This window comes from Podarcis tiliguerta (assembly GCF_965153285.1).
Source record: "Podarcis tiliguerta genome assembly, chromosome: 8".
Classification (NCBI taxonomy): Eukaryota; Metazoa; Chordata; class Lepidosauria; order Squamata; family Lacertidae; genus Podarcis; species Podarcis tiliguerta.
The window spans coordinates 18,913,469-18,928,501 of record NC_139541.1 but is presented as its reverse complement, the minus strand read 5'-3'; the positions used below and the strand labels follow the sequence as shown (position 1 = coordinate 18,928,501).

At 48.9% G+C, this 15,033-nt stretch overlaps 1 protein-coding gene across 4 annotated transcripts in view; it reads left to right on the top strand.

Annotated features, from left to right (window-relative positions):
* Positions 1 to 7,557: 7,557 nt before the first annotated feature.
* Positions 7,558 to 15,033, top strand: part of LOC310683688 (uncharacterized protein) — a 46,178-nt gene continuing 38,702 nt past the window's right edge. The window contains exons 1-2 of one of the 4 annotated variants that reach the window (XM_083453986.1): positions 7,558 to 7,843; positions 8,123 to 8,759. In XM_083453986.1, coding sequence (XP_083310112.1) covers positions 8,573 to 8,759 — 187 coding nt within the window. In that variant the 5' untranslated portion in view covers positions 7,558 to 7,843; positions 8,123 to 8,572. Of the gene's footprint in view, positions 8,760 to 15,033 lie in introns of all 4 variants that reach the window. The other 3 variants (XM_083453987.1, XM_083453985.1, XM_083453988.1) reach the window with 3 other exon arrangements.

The window sequence follows — 15,033 nt, the reverse complement described above, 5'->3', positions numbered from 1 at the left end:
AGGTCACTCAGAAGTGGTAGAGCCCAGATTTGGGTCGACAGTCTCATGGAAGACTGTGCCATGTTACAACCAAGGCTGAAAACAGAGCAGGCACAGCGCTGTGCAATTTGGCAAACTCCCTCATTTGCCAGAACGGTGAATGTTGTTCTCATAACCACTAGGGGCTGCTGTAAGATGCTGTTTGTTTTTCCTTGAGATTGTAGAAGCCTTCATATCGTAGAGTTGGAAGGGGCCACGAGGGTCATCTAAAACAACCCCTTGCAATGCAGGAAGTCTTTGCCCAAGGTAGGGCTCTGACCCACGACCCTGTGGTTAAGTTCCTCGTGCTCTACCGACTGAGCTGTCGGGCGGCCGAAAGCGAATCTGCATTCTCTGCCCTCGATGGGGCTGGTGCAGGAGCAGAGGGCGAAAATGCAGGGAGCCCAACAGGAGATGGAGCCAGGGTCAAAGGCAGGCAGAAGGATAGCCATAGCCAGGTGGAGCCGGCTGTCGTTTGTCTCCATCCTCTTTGCCGCTGAGGACAACATTGAGGCAGAAGCTGATAGGCAGACAGCTTTGGACTGGGTGAGGAGAGGTGCCCCATTTAGACCGGCCTCTGCTGTGGAGAAGGGGAAGAAGTTAGTTTGTAATTCCTCCCTCTCTCTCGGGAGAAAGATGGTCAGGTGGAAAAGTGTATCAGTGCTCCTGCACCTTTAATTGGTAGAATAAGGAATTTCAACAGGTGTGCAGCTGCTTAAATTCCCTCTTGAACACAACCATTAACGTGGCAGCAGCTCTTGCATCTGGTTTGCCAGCTGCATCTAAGCAGCAAAGCACCTGAATTGTGTGCAGCCGATCCCAGGTCTGTCCCATGGGCATATCCAGAATTTATGTTGGGAGGGTGGCAGGAGACCCACCTGTCTTGTTCCAGAATGGAGCTACCTGCCGCGCTGACTGTCAGGCTGACAGTTTTGTCGCTAGAATGCGCCATGACATCATTTAAGCGACCTCCGCGAGCATTTCCATTTCAGATATTCTGATTATTTCTACTTTTAGTTAAGTGTTTTTATTTGTTTACTTGATTTGGGGGTGGGCAGCTGAGCCCTTTGTTACGCCCATGGTCCGATCATTGGCAGCATCTTTAGGTCAGGCTGGGAATGTTCTTTGCCCGAAACCCTGGAGAACTACTGCCAGCCAGTGCCGGTAGTCCTGAGCTGGGGATCTAAATGCAGCTCAGAGTAGGCAGCTTCCTGCATCGATCAGCGATCACCTTTCAAGGACAGGAAGCATTGTTGTTGTTGTTTAGTCGTGTCCGACTCTTCGTGACCCCATGGACCAGAGCACGCCAGGCATTTCTGTCTTCCACTGCTTCCCGCAGTTTGGTCAAACTCATGCTGGGAGCTTCGAGAACACTGTCCAACCATCTCGTCCTCCGTCGTCCCCTTCTCCTTGTGCCCTCCATCTTTCCCAACATCAGGGTCTTTTCCAGGGAGTCTTCTCTTCTCATGAGGTGGCCAAAGTATTGGAGCCTCAGCTTCACGATCTGTCCTTCCAGTGAGCACTCAGGGCTGATTTCCTTAAGAATGGATGCATTTGATCTTCTTGCAGTCCATGGGACTCTCAAGAGTCTCCTCCAGCACCATAATTCAAAAGCATCCATTCTTCGGCGATCAGCCTTCTTTATGGTCCAGCTCTCACTTCCATACATCACTACTGGGAAAACCATAGCTTTAACTAGGTTTGACCTCTGTGAGAACAGAAGGCTAGACTGAATGGGCCACTGGCCTGATTCGGCGGCGCTCTTCTTATGAGTAAGGGGGGGCTGCTGTGTGCTTCCTGGAGCCCAAAAAAGAACAGGTGTCTGGATTCCAAGAGCACTTGGCCTGATCCATAAGCTCTTTCGGTTCTCTTTAAAACAAAATAAAAATTGTTTATTTGGTTTTCAGATCCATGTTTTACAACCACACATACAACATAAAAACAAGATTCCAAAGAATCTCCTGGACTTCCCGCCTCCCCTTTGTGGGTCCTATTATTAATCATTCCCTCCTGCACCTTTTATGATGATCCAAAACTTTTACATCTCCATTAGGTCCCTAATTCACCATTAAACTACAAGTGTTATTCCAGTCCTACTAATGGTTTTAACGGTTTACCACAGTTTTTAAGATAAATTATAAATTTCCCCCATCCCTTGTGAAAATTCTGGTTTTCCTGATTCTTCCAGTCATTTTTGCCAATTCGGCATAATCAACTTCATCTGCCGTTCTTCTCTGGTAGGGACTTTATCTTCTTTCCATCTCTGGGCCAGTAACATCTGTGCAGCTGTGGTCGCATACATAAACAGCCTTTTCTGCTCCCTTGAGAGTCAGTGTGGTGCAGTGGTTAAGAGCGGTGGACTCGTAATCTGGTGAACCGGGTTCGCTTCCCCGCTCCTCCACATGCAGCTGCTGGGTGACCTTGGGCCAGTCACACTTCTCTGAAGTCTGTCAGCCCCACTCACCTCACAGAGTGTTTGTTGTGGGCGAGGAAGGGAAAGGAGAATGTTAGCCGCTTTGAGACTCCTTAGGGTAGTGATAAAGTGGGATATCAAATCCAAACTCTTCTTCTTCCTTGGGATTTCGGCTCCTAGAATTCCTAAAAGAAAAGCTTTGTTTTGTTTTGTTTTTTAAGAAAAAGTTACTTTAAACATTTTTGTCAACTCATTATAAATCATTTCCCAAAATTATTTTACTACCTTACACGTCCACCACATATGATAAAAGGTGCCTTCTTTTTCCTTCCATTTCCAACATACATTTGACCCTGTTTTATACATTTTTGCTAATTTACTGGAGCTCTTTCTGTTTTCAGCAGCAGCAGCAGGCTCCCGGGGTCAGCATTGCCCCTGCCCAACACTGCAGGGGTGTTTTTGGTCTCAGCAGCTCCCCACCCCCGGGAGAAAACACAGGTCCTGTAGCCTCTCTAAAGAGCCTGAATCTGACTTTGTTTTTTCCTCAACCCTGTTCTTTATTACCATCAGGAGCTGGGAATTTTCCTTGCTCCTAATAAAAATGCAGAATGTCTGCGCTGGGTTATAAAGCAGCTGAGAAGTGCCCTTGCATATCTTAAGAGAGAAATGGCTTCTTGTTTGATGACTCAGACTGGACCTCCGCTGACTTTTCTTAAGAAGCTGCAGGTGAGCTTGGAATGGTGTGTGGGTGTGCTTTGCCATGACATTAGAATTCTAGAATTGGAAGGGACCCGGAGGGTCATCTAGTCCAACCCCACAGGATGTGCAGGAATCAGTGGCGTAGCGTGGGGGGTGCAGGGGGGGCCGACCGCACCGGGCGCAACATCTGGGGGTTAGGGTTAGGGGGCGCAAATCCACGGGTTAGGGGGTGCAAATTACTTGCCTTGCCCCGGGTGCTGACAACCCACGCTACGCCACTGGCAGGAATCTTTTGCCTCTAGGAAGGATTCCACGATCTCAGCGGCCGTCGTTCCTTGGGTTGGAGGGGAAATTGGAAACAGTTGGCATTTTAAAGCAAATCTACCTAATCTGTACTTTCCAAACAATGAGGGAACAGGAAGACAGTCCAGTTTCGTACTTCTCTGAATTTTGCAGTGCCAACGACTCCAGCCTAAGTTATGAGTGTAAAAGAGCTACACTGTACTGGGGTAAAGTAGGCCTTAAAATGCATATAAGTAGTGAAAATAATATACAGCAAGGCATTCTGTTTGGGGAAAATTGCTTTGCAACGATACATGTGTTGGGCAGAATTGAATACCCAAATGTGTAGATCGGCAGAAGTTTGTACTAAAATGCCTGTGGGTTTTCATGAGGACTTAAAAAAATAAATTTGCAAATTGACGTGAAAATATGGACAGCTGGAGTTAAGAGTAGAAAAACAGAGAGATGGGCAGAAAATGAAATGAACAGATTGGCCTACTGAATTGAATTCCCCCCACATCCCATAAAATATCAGCGATTGTCATACACATACAAACACACCGCTATATCAAAAAAGCACATAAAAAAAGAAAGAAAAGAAAGGGAAAACATAAAAAATATAAGCATATAAATTCCTAGAATTGTAGAGTTCCTGGATTTCACTATTCAGAGGAGAAATTAGTATTCCATGCTTGAGTACATCAAAAGCATTGGCTTAGAGGAGAAATATTCTTGAGGAAGAAATGTGCAGAACATGTGTTGACCAGGTTATCTCAAAGTTAATCTGGAGTTCAAAAGCTAAGAGACACAGATGTTGACAAGTTTTAATCTCATTTTTAAAATGTTAATTGTCTTTAAATGGCCTTTAATTGGTTTTAACAGTTTTTATCAATCATTTTAATTTTTCCTCAGAGGTTTTATGACAGTGTATATACAATTTTGTAAAATAAACAAGTACGGAAACGTGTGCATATTGGGAGAAACTTGCACTAAAACACTGACCAATTTTCATGTAGGTTTAAAAAGTGAAAACCATAAATTGCTGCAACAAAGGGAGAGCCAGTGTGATGTAACAGTTAAGAGTACCAGACGAGGAGACCCGAGTTCAAATTCTCACTCGGCCATGAAGCACATTGGGCAACTTTAAGCCAGTCGCTGCCTCTCAGCCTGACCTACCTTTTAGGGTTGTTGTGAGGGTCAAACAGGGAGGGGAGAATCTCACACCCCACCTTGAATTCCAGGGAGGAAAGGCTAGCATATAAATGTAACAGATGATAATAATAATAATAATAATAATAATAATACAGTGGTACCTTGGGTAAAGTACTTAATTCGTTCCGGAGGTCCGTTCTTAACCTGAAACTGTTCTTAACCTGAAGCACCACTTTAGCTAATGGGGCCTCCCACTGCTGCTGCGCTACCGTCGTGCGATTTCTGTTCTCATCCTGAGGTAAAGTTCTTAACCTGAGGTACTATTCCTGGGTTAGCAGAGTGTGTAAGCTGAAGTGTATGTAACCTGAAGTGTATGTAACCCGACGTACCACTGTAGATGTGAAGAGCTGAATTTAAAGGTTGAGGAAACGAGAGAAACGGAAACAAGCAGGTCCCTCCATCTCTGCCTCAGAGGCCTTCTGCAAATGGAACTTGGGTCTAGATGGGTTTTCCTCCCTCCAGCTCCAAGCTATTCTTAGCTGCGTGGGTGGCCCAGCAGCCTCTCCACTCTCTGCTTCTAGCCTATTAGCCAGAGTGCCCATTTGGCCAGACGCGGCAAGAATTTCCATCTCACAGAGAAATGCTCTATCTTCTGGCTTTGAAAAGGGGATGGAGAGACTGGCATTTTTTTTTTTAAAGCAAAATGCAACAGTCTAGCTATAAATATGCCTATCTGGACCCACCTCATAGCCATTCTGAAATATTGATTGTCTCTCTCTTTTCTTGCAGAGAGGCTGGTTTCAGGTCTGCGTTGGTATCGATCCCATTGCAAAGGAACTTGGACTGTTGTAAAGACCCCGTGAGAAAGAGGTGGGGGTGGAGGGTGGGAGAATATCAGAACACGGGGTGCTAAGCAAAAGGTAAAGGTAAAGGAACCCCTGACCATTAGGTCCAGTCGTGGCCGACTCTGGGGTTGCAGCGCTCATCTCGCTTTATTGGCTGAGGGAGCCGGCGTACAGCTTCTGGGTCATGTGGCCAGTATGACTAAGCCGCTTCTGGTGAACCAGAGCAGCACACGGAAACGGCTTTTACCTTCCCGCCGGAGAGGTACCTATTTATCTACTTGCACTTTGATGTGCTTTCGAACTGCTACGTTGGCAGGAGCAGGGACCGAGCAACAGGAGCTCCCCCCATTGCGGGGATTCGAACCGCCGACCTTCTGATCGGCAAGTCCTAGGCTCTGTGGTTTAACCCACAGCGCCACCCGCATCCCATTATGCAAAAGTTACGGTGCCATTATGCAAAAGCTACGGAGGTGGAGCCACAAAGGTAAATTTACTTCTGTCCAGGCAAGCAAGAGTTCAAGGGTACACTCCAGCCAGATAGGAACGCTCAAGGAAGGTGAAAAGGGTGTGGCCTGGGGAGAGTCTTGAGGGCCGCAGAGAGAGAGGCCTGGAGGGCCACATGGGACTGCTGAGCCGAGGTTCCCCTGATTAAGTAGTTAAATATCATATCCAAAGTAGCAGCTCCATGAGTCATGTCTGTAATAAGCCTGATGGGCACTGAGGATTCTCCAAGATGGCAATTACCTTAAGAGTTCATTTGAGGATGTATAGCAGGCATAGGCAAACTCGGCCTTCCAGATGTTTCGGGACTACAACTCCCATCATGCCTAGCTAATAGGACCAGTGGTCAGGGATGATGGGAGTTGTAGTCCCAAAACATCTGGAGGGCTGAGTTTGCCTATGCCTGATGTATAGAGTGCTTCTGGGGCTAAATAAAGCCTTGCAGGGGAAAGGGGAACTGTAAGCTCTTTGCTCAGAGGCAGAACATCCCTGCAGCAGCTGCCCATCCTTGGGTGGAAGGCAGGGAGTCCAGCAGTAGATGACACCAGAGCAAAAGACAGGCAGAGCCAACTAATACCAGTTTTGGCTTCCACCTGCTTGCCAAGTTCTACAAGGGGAAACCCTTGGACTAAGGACGAAGACAGGCCAAGAGTGAGCCGGCAGCAAATCACACTGTTCAAAGTTGGAGTTAACTCTTTATTAGCAAAAAAAACCACAATCTTTGCAGATATGGCTGAGTGTCAGGCCTAATGAGCAGAGTAGCTCATTCCTGATTTCCTCCATGAAAATAATTTGCTGAGACTGAACATTCCCACCTCCTCACAGCCATCCACAGTGGTACCGCGGGTTAAGTACTTAATTCATTCTGGAGGTCTGTTCTTAACCTGAAACTGTTCTTAACCTGAAGCACCACTTTAGCTAATGGGGCCTCCCGCTGCTGCCACGCCGCCGGAGCACGATTTCTGTTCTCATCCTGAAGCTGAAGCAAAGTTCTTAACCTGAAGCACTATTTCTGGGTTAGTGGAGTCTGTAACCTGAAGCATATGTAACCCAAGGTACCACTGTAAGTGCTTTCCTTTCCAGGGCTTTCCCCAAGCAATCGGAGACTGGGCCTGCATGCAAGCCTGCTGCTGCTCCGCCCATTTCAGCCCTCTTCTGGTTCTGGGAGACAAGTGGGGAGGGATCTTGTGGCAGCAGGTGGGAGAGACACCCCTGACTCTTCACCAGCCTTACTCATCTATGCCTCTTGGCCCCCATCCTCACCTGCTTCTGCCTCTGTTCTGAACTGCTCTCTGCCACAGACTCTCCCAGCTCACTAAGCCAGGGAACTATAGCTTACCCCTTGCATTGCTACAGTTCCCAGCAGCACAGAACAAGATCTTGGGGAGCCGGCACAGCCAAGGTTAGGAAGGGCGCGAGGGATCTGCGATCCCCTAACCGCGCCACTGTGCCGGATTTCAGCAGCGATCCCCGGGGGCTGGTCAGCGAGGCTTGCTTCCGAGTGAGCGCGCAATGGGCTTGACAGTCTCGCGCGCCTAGCGCGCAAAGCACATCCCACTCCATTGCAACCCTGCTCTTTGGCGATCCCTGGGATCTTATTCCTCCGGCTCCTCCCCCGCCTTTTCCCTCCCCTCCCCCGCCTCTCCACCCCCTCCCCTTTCCCCTGATGCTCCCACCGCCGCCCCCTTTCCTTCCTAGTTCAGCTCCGCCCAGCTCCGCATCCTCCTTCCACCGCCGCCAACCACCTCTCTCAATCTCTCTCTCTCTCTGCATATCGCAAAATTGTCCTCCTCCTCCTTTTGGATCCTTCCTCCACCTCCCCAGCCGATCCTTCCCACCACCGCCACCCCGTTTCAAGTTGGAGGAGGGAGAGTCCGGAGGAAAGGAGACCAGAAAGGAGTCAATGTTTTTGCAGCCGCCTGCAAATCCTGCGGTCAGTTTCCTGGTCCGTTTCCACGCTTCCCTCGGGGATCCTGCTTCGGCTTCCTCTCTCCGTGTTAAGATTGTTTGCAAGTTTTTCAGGGGAGGGAGAGGGTAGCTTGCGATAATAAACTGCCCCCTAGTGTTGCGCGCGTAGCTGCTGGGCTGGGCGAGGGGGCTGGGCGGGAAAGGAAGTTCCTTAAACCTGGGAAAGTCCTCCGTGCGCATAGAAACTTTGGTGATCCGTATCGGTGATTCTGCTTTTTCAACCCCAACCCCCCGCTTCCTACAGCACAAGGAAAAAGGAAGTTTAAGAAAAAGTTTTCTCCTGTGCACGCGCGCACACCTGGACTCGAGAAGAAAGGAAACAGCGGAAGGAGATGGAATAAAACGGTGCAATCTCTGGTAGGGTTTTTTTTTTTAATTGTTGGGCTTTTAAAGCCCAGCAGTTTCTAGCTGGAAAGAGATGAGCTTGCCCTTTGCCCCAGCCTCTATTCCTTCTCACTGACTATGAGGATTGTTAAGCCAGCCTGGTCCTTTAAAGAGAAGAGGAAAAGGAAGGATCCTCCTCCATCTGGGAGAATTTAAAGAAAGACCATTATTATTGTTGTTATTTCAACGGACTGGCCGCTCGGAAAGAGGGCAAGTTGCTGCTCTTGGGGTGCTCACGGAAACTCGGACCAGATGGTACAGCGGCGAAGAAAAGTAAAAAAATAAATCCTTTGGCAAGGAAGCTCCCGGGATGGGGACTGGGCTGTGCACCAGGAGGCAAAAGGGCCTCTTGCAAACGGGATTTTGCCTAGTGGCCGTGGCCTGCCTGGCATCCGGAGCGTTCCTGTACAACCACCTCCAGCAGAAGGTGAAGTCCGCAGAAGCCTTGGCTTTGAAATACAAGCAGCAGCAGGAGGTGCTTTCGGCCCAATTGCAAGGTGAGAAGGGGTCTTGGCTTGCTTCGTTCGCGGTTGCGTTTCCTGCTGGTCCGTTAGGGCAGATGGGTGCTGCCCTGCCAACTGCTCAGTCTGCCCTCAGCCAGGTCTCCCTGGCCTGCCTTCTTCCTTCCATCCAGTCCAGGGGGCGGCCCTGCCTGCCAGCTTCCTCCTCTTTAGGCTCAGTGGTGCCCCTTGTGGGACTCTGCAGGGAAGAGGATGGGGACGAAACTAGAATTAGTTGGCTCTGGTCCTTTCCCATCATGTGCAGCACACATGCATACAATTTAATATCTAAAGTAACTGGTCCATGCAGTCCAGGCGAACAGAGCCTGGGGGGCCTCCAGATCTACTCCTGAACATCAGCTGGGGCTGGGAGTTGGAATTCAAGAACATCTGGAGAACCACAGGCTGTCTATTTCTGGTTAGTCCTGCAGAAGCTAGTCTGAGGTCACTGGGTGCTTGGTGTTGTTTTTATTTTTTATTAATTCATGTGCCATTTATGGGCCAAAATGGCTTCTACAACAATAAAATACACACATAATTAAAGCATGCAATAAAACAAGTCCACATAAACCTTAAAAACACTCCTAATTTAAAATTACACAAGCCATGACAATTGCATAAAAAGCATGACAATGAAAACGGCTAAAACAACAAGATCAGAAGTTCCAGTTCAAGGGATTGCTTTCCTAGACAGGTGTGTCTTCAGGAGCCGGCAGAATGCCAATACTGATGGGATCTCTTGCATTTCAGCAGGGAGGGTGTTCTGCAACAGTGGTGCCACCACTAAACAAGCCTGCCTCTGAGTCTCAGCGAGTTGATAATCATCAGGCCATGGCAAAACTAACTAGGTCATATTTGCTGACCACAGTGCCCTCATTGAACAGTGGAAGGGAGCATGGTTTTTCAGGGAACCCAGTCCAGATTTATTTAAGGCTTTGCATGTAAATAGCAGAAGCTTAAAAGTGACTTGGTGGCTAATAGGCAGCCAGTGCAGATCCCTTTTTCCTGTTTTGTGTCCCACCTTGTGGTGCTCAGAAGTATCTATATACATCTATGGTAGGCAACCTGTGGACCCACATTCTGAATCTCAGAAGCCAGAACAGCAAGAGGGATTGCTGCTTTCACTGCACAGTGACCCCTCTTGCTGTTCTGGCTTCTGAGATTCATAATATTTTTTTTCTTGTTTTCCTCCTACAAAAACTAGGTGCATCTTGTGGTCTGGTGCGTCTTATAGAGCGAAAAATACGGTAACATGGAACTGAGCACTAAACTTGGGCTCCACTCTGATGCCTTAGAGGTCATTGGTGGGTTTGGCTGCCTAGCAGGGACACGCCAAAGGAAAACATCAGGGAAGACCAGCGAGGAGGGTGGGAAATGCCACTGGGATGACCCTGGCGCCATAGACTTCCCCTGTTATTTCCATTCATGATACCAGACTCATTGAATGACTATTGGCCATGCCACCTGGGTGCTGATGGGAGTTGTCTGCCATCCAGAACTTCTGGAGGGCATCAGGTCAGGGAAATCCAATTTAGGGGAATTGCTCATTATGCTCTTCAGTGTTGGAGAGACCAGGCCTTTTGCTGCTTGAAAAACCTGAGGTCACCAGGGATGCAGAATCACAACACAGACAACACACAGCGTTGCTGTTCTGCTGATGTCAGCTCCGGTGCTCGCCCCCTGGGATCGAAAGGCAAATAGCTTCTCCTGGCTATGCTATTAGCCAGGAAGGACCAGCTGGAGAGTTCAGGAAGGAGCTTTAAACATACCAGAAGCAGCAGCGGCAGCACTGTTTGTTTTTCATTATCTCTCCCCTGCCTCCAACTCGCATGCAGGCATTCTTCAGAAACTTGCAGTTAGTGAACTCGGAGCTCATGTCCAATGGAGGGGCATTTTATAGCAAAATGTCCCCTCCTCGCTGCTCCCAGATTGACGGGTAACTGGTGGTCTCTGGGACTGGATCCAGCTGCTTGGCAGATTCCGCCCTTCCTGCCTGCCTCTTGGCAGGGTTCTCATCCAGGCCTGATCAAACATTTGGCAACAGTTTTGCTGGTGTGGGAAAGGGAAGGCGGGGATTGATTTCTGCAAGGAATATGCCGTATTTGGCGGAATATAAGCCGCACCCAAATATAAGCTGCACCTTTAAAATTGCCGGTGACCTTTTCTCTTCCTCGCTCTCTCCCTTCCCGGCCTTGGGGGAGAGGATGGGGGACTACGCATGGGGCAGGTGCCGCCTTGCTGTGCTCCTGGCGCTGTTTGCCCCACGCTCTTGGCTGCACACAGTAAGGTTGCGAATATAAGCTGCGCTTTAACTTTTCACGGTTGGGATTTGGGGGGAAAGTGAGGCTTATATTCAGGCCAATACAATATCCCACGCTTTGCTGTTTTAAAGGTAAAGGGATCCCCGACCATTAGGTCCAGTCGTGACCGACTCTGGGGTTGTGGCGCTCATCTCGCTTTATTGGCCGAGGGAGTCGGCGTAGAGCTTCCAGGTCATGTGGCCAGCATGACTAAGCCGATTACCTTCCCGTTGGAGTGGTACCTATTTATCTACTTGCACTTTGACATGCTTTCGAACTGCTAGGTTGGCAGGATCATACTGCTAGGTTGGCAGAAACTGCTAGGTTGGTTTGCTGTTTGGGGCTTTGCTAAATGCATGCAGTGCAGGCCTGGGAGACTGGTTCCGTACTTACCTCTCCCCCCCGCCCCCCCCCCCGTTTTCAGGGTCTGCCACTTCCTTTAAAAACAAAGCAAGGTGCTGGTCCTCGTGATTCTTAATAAAGGGCAGATATAAATAGGAACGTGGGACTGATCTAATCAGAGGCGCTTGCGGAAGCTAGAGCAAGAGCTTTCGCCCAGTGCCTCTCCCCAGATCCACTCTGGAGGGTTGGGAGAACCCCAGGACAGCGTATGGGGGGGAAGAAGGGGGAGATAATACCATCAGGGGAAGCAGAGGTACTTGTGGTAATGGAACAATTTATTTCACTGGGTCTACTCTGAGGAAGACTTAGTTGGGCAGCAGCCGGAAGTTTTTTTTTACTGTGCCTGTATCACGTTGCTTATAGGCGATATTGTTTTGCTCCTGCAATGGTTTTGGGATGCGCAGGCTGTTTCGTTTCCAATCCGTGCATGTCCTGTAACTTCCTGGTGATGCCCTGTAACATTTCCCTCCCTCCCTCTCTCTCTCTCTGTGTGTGTGTGTCTGTTGCTGTCCTGTTTTTGTTGTGCATTAGCGCAAGGGTTGCCCCTCCAGATGAGAGCGATGTGTGGCAGTCACATTTATTTTTTAAATATTTGTATACTGCTGCGGCGTATCAAATAATATCAAAGCTGTACCGCGATAAAAAAATGTAAAACCAAATGACAAAAAACCATTTAGAAAGTTAAAACCAGAAACCAATTTAAACCATAGTGGAAGGACGTATTCTTAATAGCCGGAGGAAGAGAAGGGTTTTCAGCAGCAGGCGTTTAAAAGTTGGCACAGAAGGTGCCCACTGAATTTCTTGCTAGCAGGGTATTCCACAGGACTGGGCTACTTATAACAGTCTGACTGAGGCAGCGTTTTTAATGACGTGTTGCAGATACACCCACCAAAAACCCGGGACCAAACAGCAGCCCGGAGAGGGACCCTTTGGTGTCCACATTTGCTAATTGTGTTCTCCGGCTTCAACAGCTCTGATTCCAACCGCCATCTTGGTGATTGTTCCTCTATTACTTTTCCCAGAATGCCTAGGGAAATGCCTCCTTCTGGGCCATTGCAGAGGGGGGAAAACCCCCAAACCCAAATTCTGGCCCTTTTACCCATGCCAGATTGCTCCTTTGAAGGAAGGGCCATAGCTTAGTGACAGAGCACCTGCTTTGCATGCAGAAGATGCTGGGTGGTGTAGTGGTTAGAGTGTCACATTAAGACGTGGGAGACCAGGGTTCAATTTCCCACTCGGCCAGGTGACCTTGAGCTGTTCACTGCCTCTCAGCCTACCCTTCCTCGCAGGGTTGTTGTGGGGATTCAGTGAGGGTGGGGAGAGAACCACACCCACCAGCTTGAGAGCCAGTGTGGTGTAGTGGTTAAGAGCGGTAGTCTTATAATCTGGGGAACCAGGTTCGATTCCCTACTCCTCCACATGCAGCTGCTGGGTGACCTTGGGCTAGTCACACTTCTTTGAAGTCTCTCAGCCCCGCTCACCTCACAGAGTGTTTGTTGTGGGGGAGGAAGGGAAAGGAGAATGTTAGCCGCTTTGAGACTCCTTCGCGTAGTGATAAAGCGGGATATCAAATCCAAACTCTTCTTCTTCTTCTTCCTTGGAGAAAAGGCTGGGGCAGAAAGGCAATCTGTCCATCAATCCCTGGCATCTCTAGGTAAGGCAAAGAGGCCCGAAAGCCTAGGGAGCTGCTGCCAGCCCGTGCTGACAGTACTGAGCTCCATGGCCCAAAGGTCTGGCTTGGTGTAAGACAACTTCCTGCATTCCTTTCCAGCCCTCCATCTGATATCCAAAGGGCTTCTAAATGTTTTTCCTGCATGCTTTGCTTGGGGCCCGGCCGTGAGCTCTGGCATTCTGGCCGAGCGCCAGTTCTGGTAATTACGGCTAGAGATGCCCGCTCTGCTTTCCCAGCTGGCTACACTTTTCTAGAATAGAATTGCGGAGCAGGAGAGAGAGAGAGAGAGAGAGAGACCCTGAAAGGTCTTCTAATCCCATCGTCCAGACCAAGCTTGACGAATAGCCCTGGTAGAGACGAGCTCGAAAAACGTTTGAGCTGCGGTTGGGGGCAAAAATCTTAGAAGCATGGAAGAAGAAAGAAGTATAAATGGTTACTCTCTGTGTGTGCATAAGTCACATACGGATAAAATCTCCCTTGAATAGCAAACTCGGCTGCTGAGTGCCAATCAAAACAGAGCCAAAACAGGGCTGTTGAGAAATATAAAGGGAATCTCAGCAGACTTGGGAGAAGAGTGAAATTGGTAGATGTTCAAGACACCCTCTAACACGTGACCCTTTAAAAGCAAACAGACCTAAGGGTGCAAAAAACCCCAAAACACCTCCTCAGCCTTTTAAAAAGCTCCAGCCTTTTAAAAAGCTGAACATTTTAAATGCAAGCAGCGGGCAGGCAGATCTGGAGGCAGGCATGACTGGGGCACATTTAACGCCCATGGCTTCCCCCCCAAAGGATCCTGGGATTCGTACTTTAGCCATCCCAGAGAAGCAGTTCTGAGCACCCTTAACAAACTACAGCTCCCAGGATTCTTTGGGGGAAGTCACATGCTTGAAATGTAAGCTGGGTTACGCAGGTACCTGAAACAGAACCATTTATTCCAGGTCCTATCGGGCAGCATGTAAAGGAAATACAGGCATATCTTAAAAGGCAAAGGCTTTTTAAAATTGCAGAGGGCATTCTCCCTACTCTCTCACACACACACATGCGCAAGAGGGGATGATTTTTGTTCCATGACTGGGTTTAATCCCCTTCTGTCAAACTCCCTTGACCATCATTGCCGCATCTTAACAGGATGGGAACTGGCATGTGCCCCCCCCCCCCGTGTGGCTCAGTGGCAGAGTGCCTGGTTTGCGCACGGAAGGTCCCGGGTTTGATCCCCTCCCACCTGAAATCCTAAAGAGGTGCTGCCAGTCAGTGTAGACAACACTAGTCTGAATGAACCAAGGGTTTGACTCAATATAAGGCAGCTTCCGATGTTTCCTCGAATTTTGAATTGGTTCACTCCAGGGATAGATACATTTCCCCCTTTTCTGAGTGTGTAAATCAGCTCTTAGCTGGCTGGCAAAGTGTATTCTCCCCCTCTCTTCCCTTAGAGATCACTTCCAAAATGGCAAACAGACAACAAGCGAGAGAGAGAGGAATGTTCTTAAATTCTGCGGAAAGCCTACGGGAATGGTTATTTCTCCACGCTGAAGCCTGCTGGCACATCTGCCTTGCTGGAAACGTTAACAAAGAGAAGAAGCTCTCTCTGCAAGTTATTGCTCCTGGGGGATTTTTTAAAGAGGCGTTTTAGTAGCTGCTCGTAATGGCTGGATGGGACAGCAGCCAGCTCAGCTCATAGTTCTGCAGTTCCCTGCCTCTTGGAGCCTCCTGCCCCCTCCTCACATCCGTATTTTTGCTCTGTTCAGTCATCTGCGTTGGTGCCTAGAAAGACAGGGCAGTGTGGGGTAGTAGTCAGAGCAGGCGTGGGGTGAAAACTGGTCCCTGAACTACAACTCCCATCAGCCTTAGCTAGAATAGCCAATGGTCAGGGGAGATTGAGTTGTGGTTCAGCAATGTC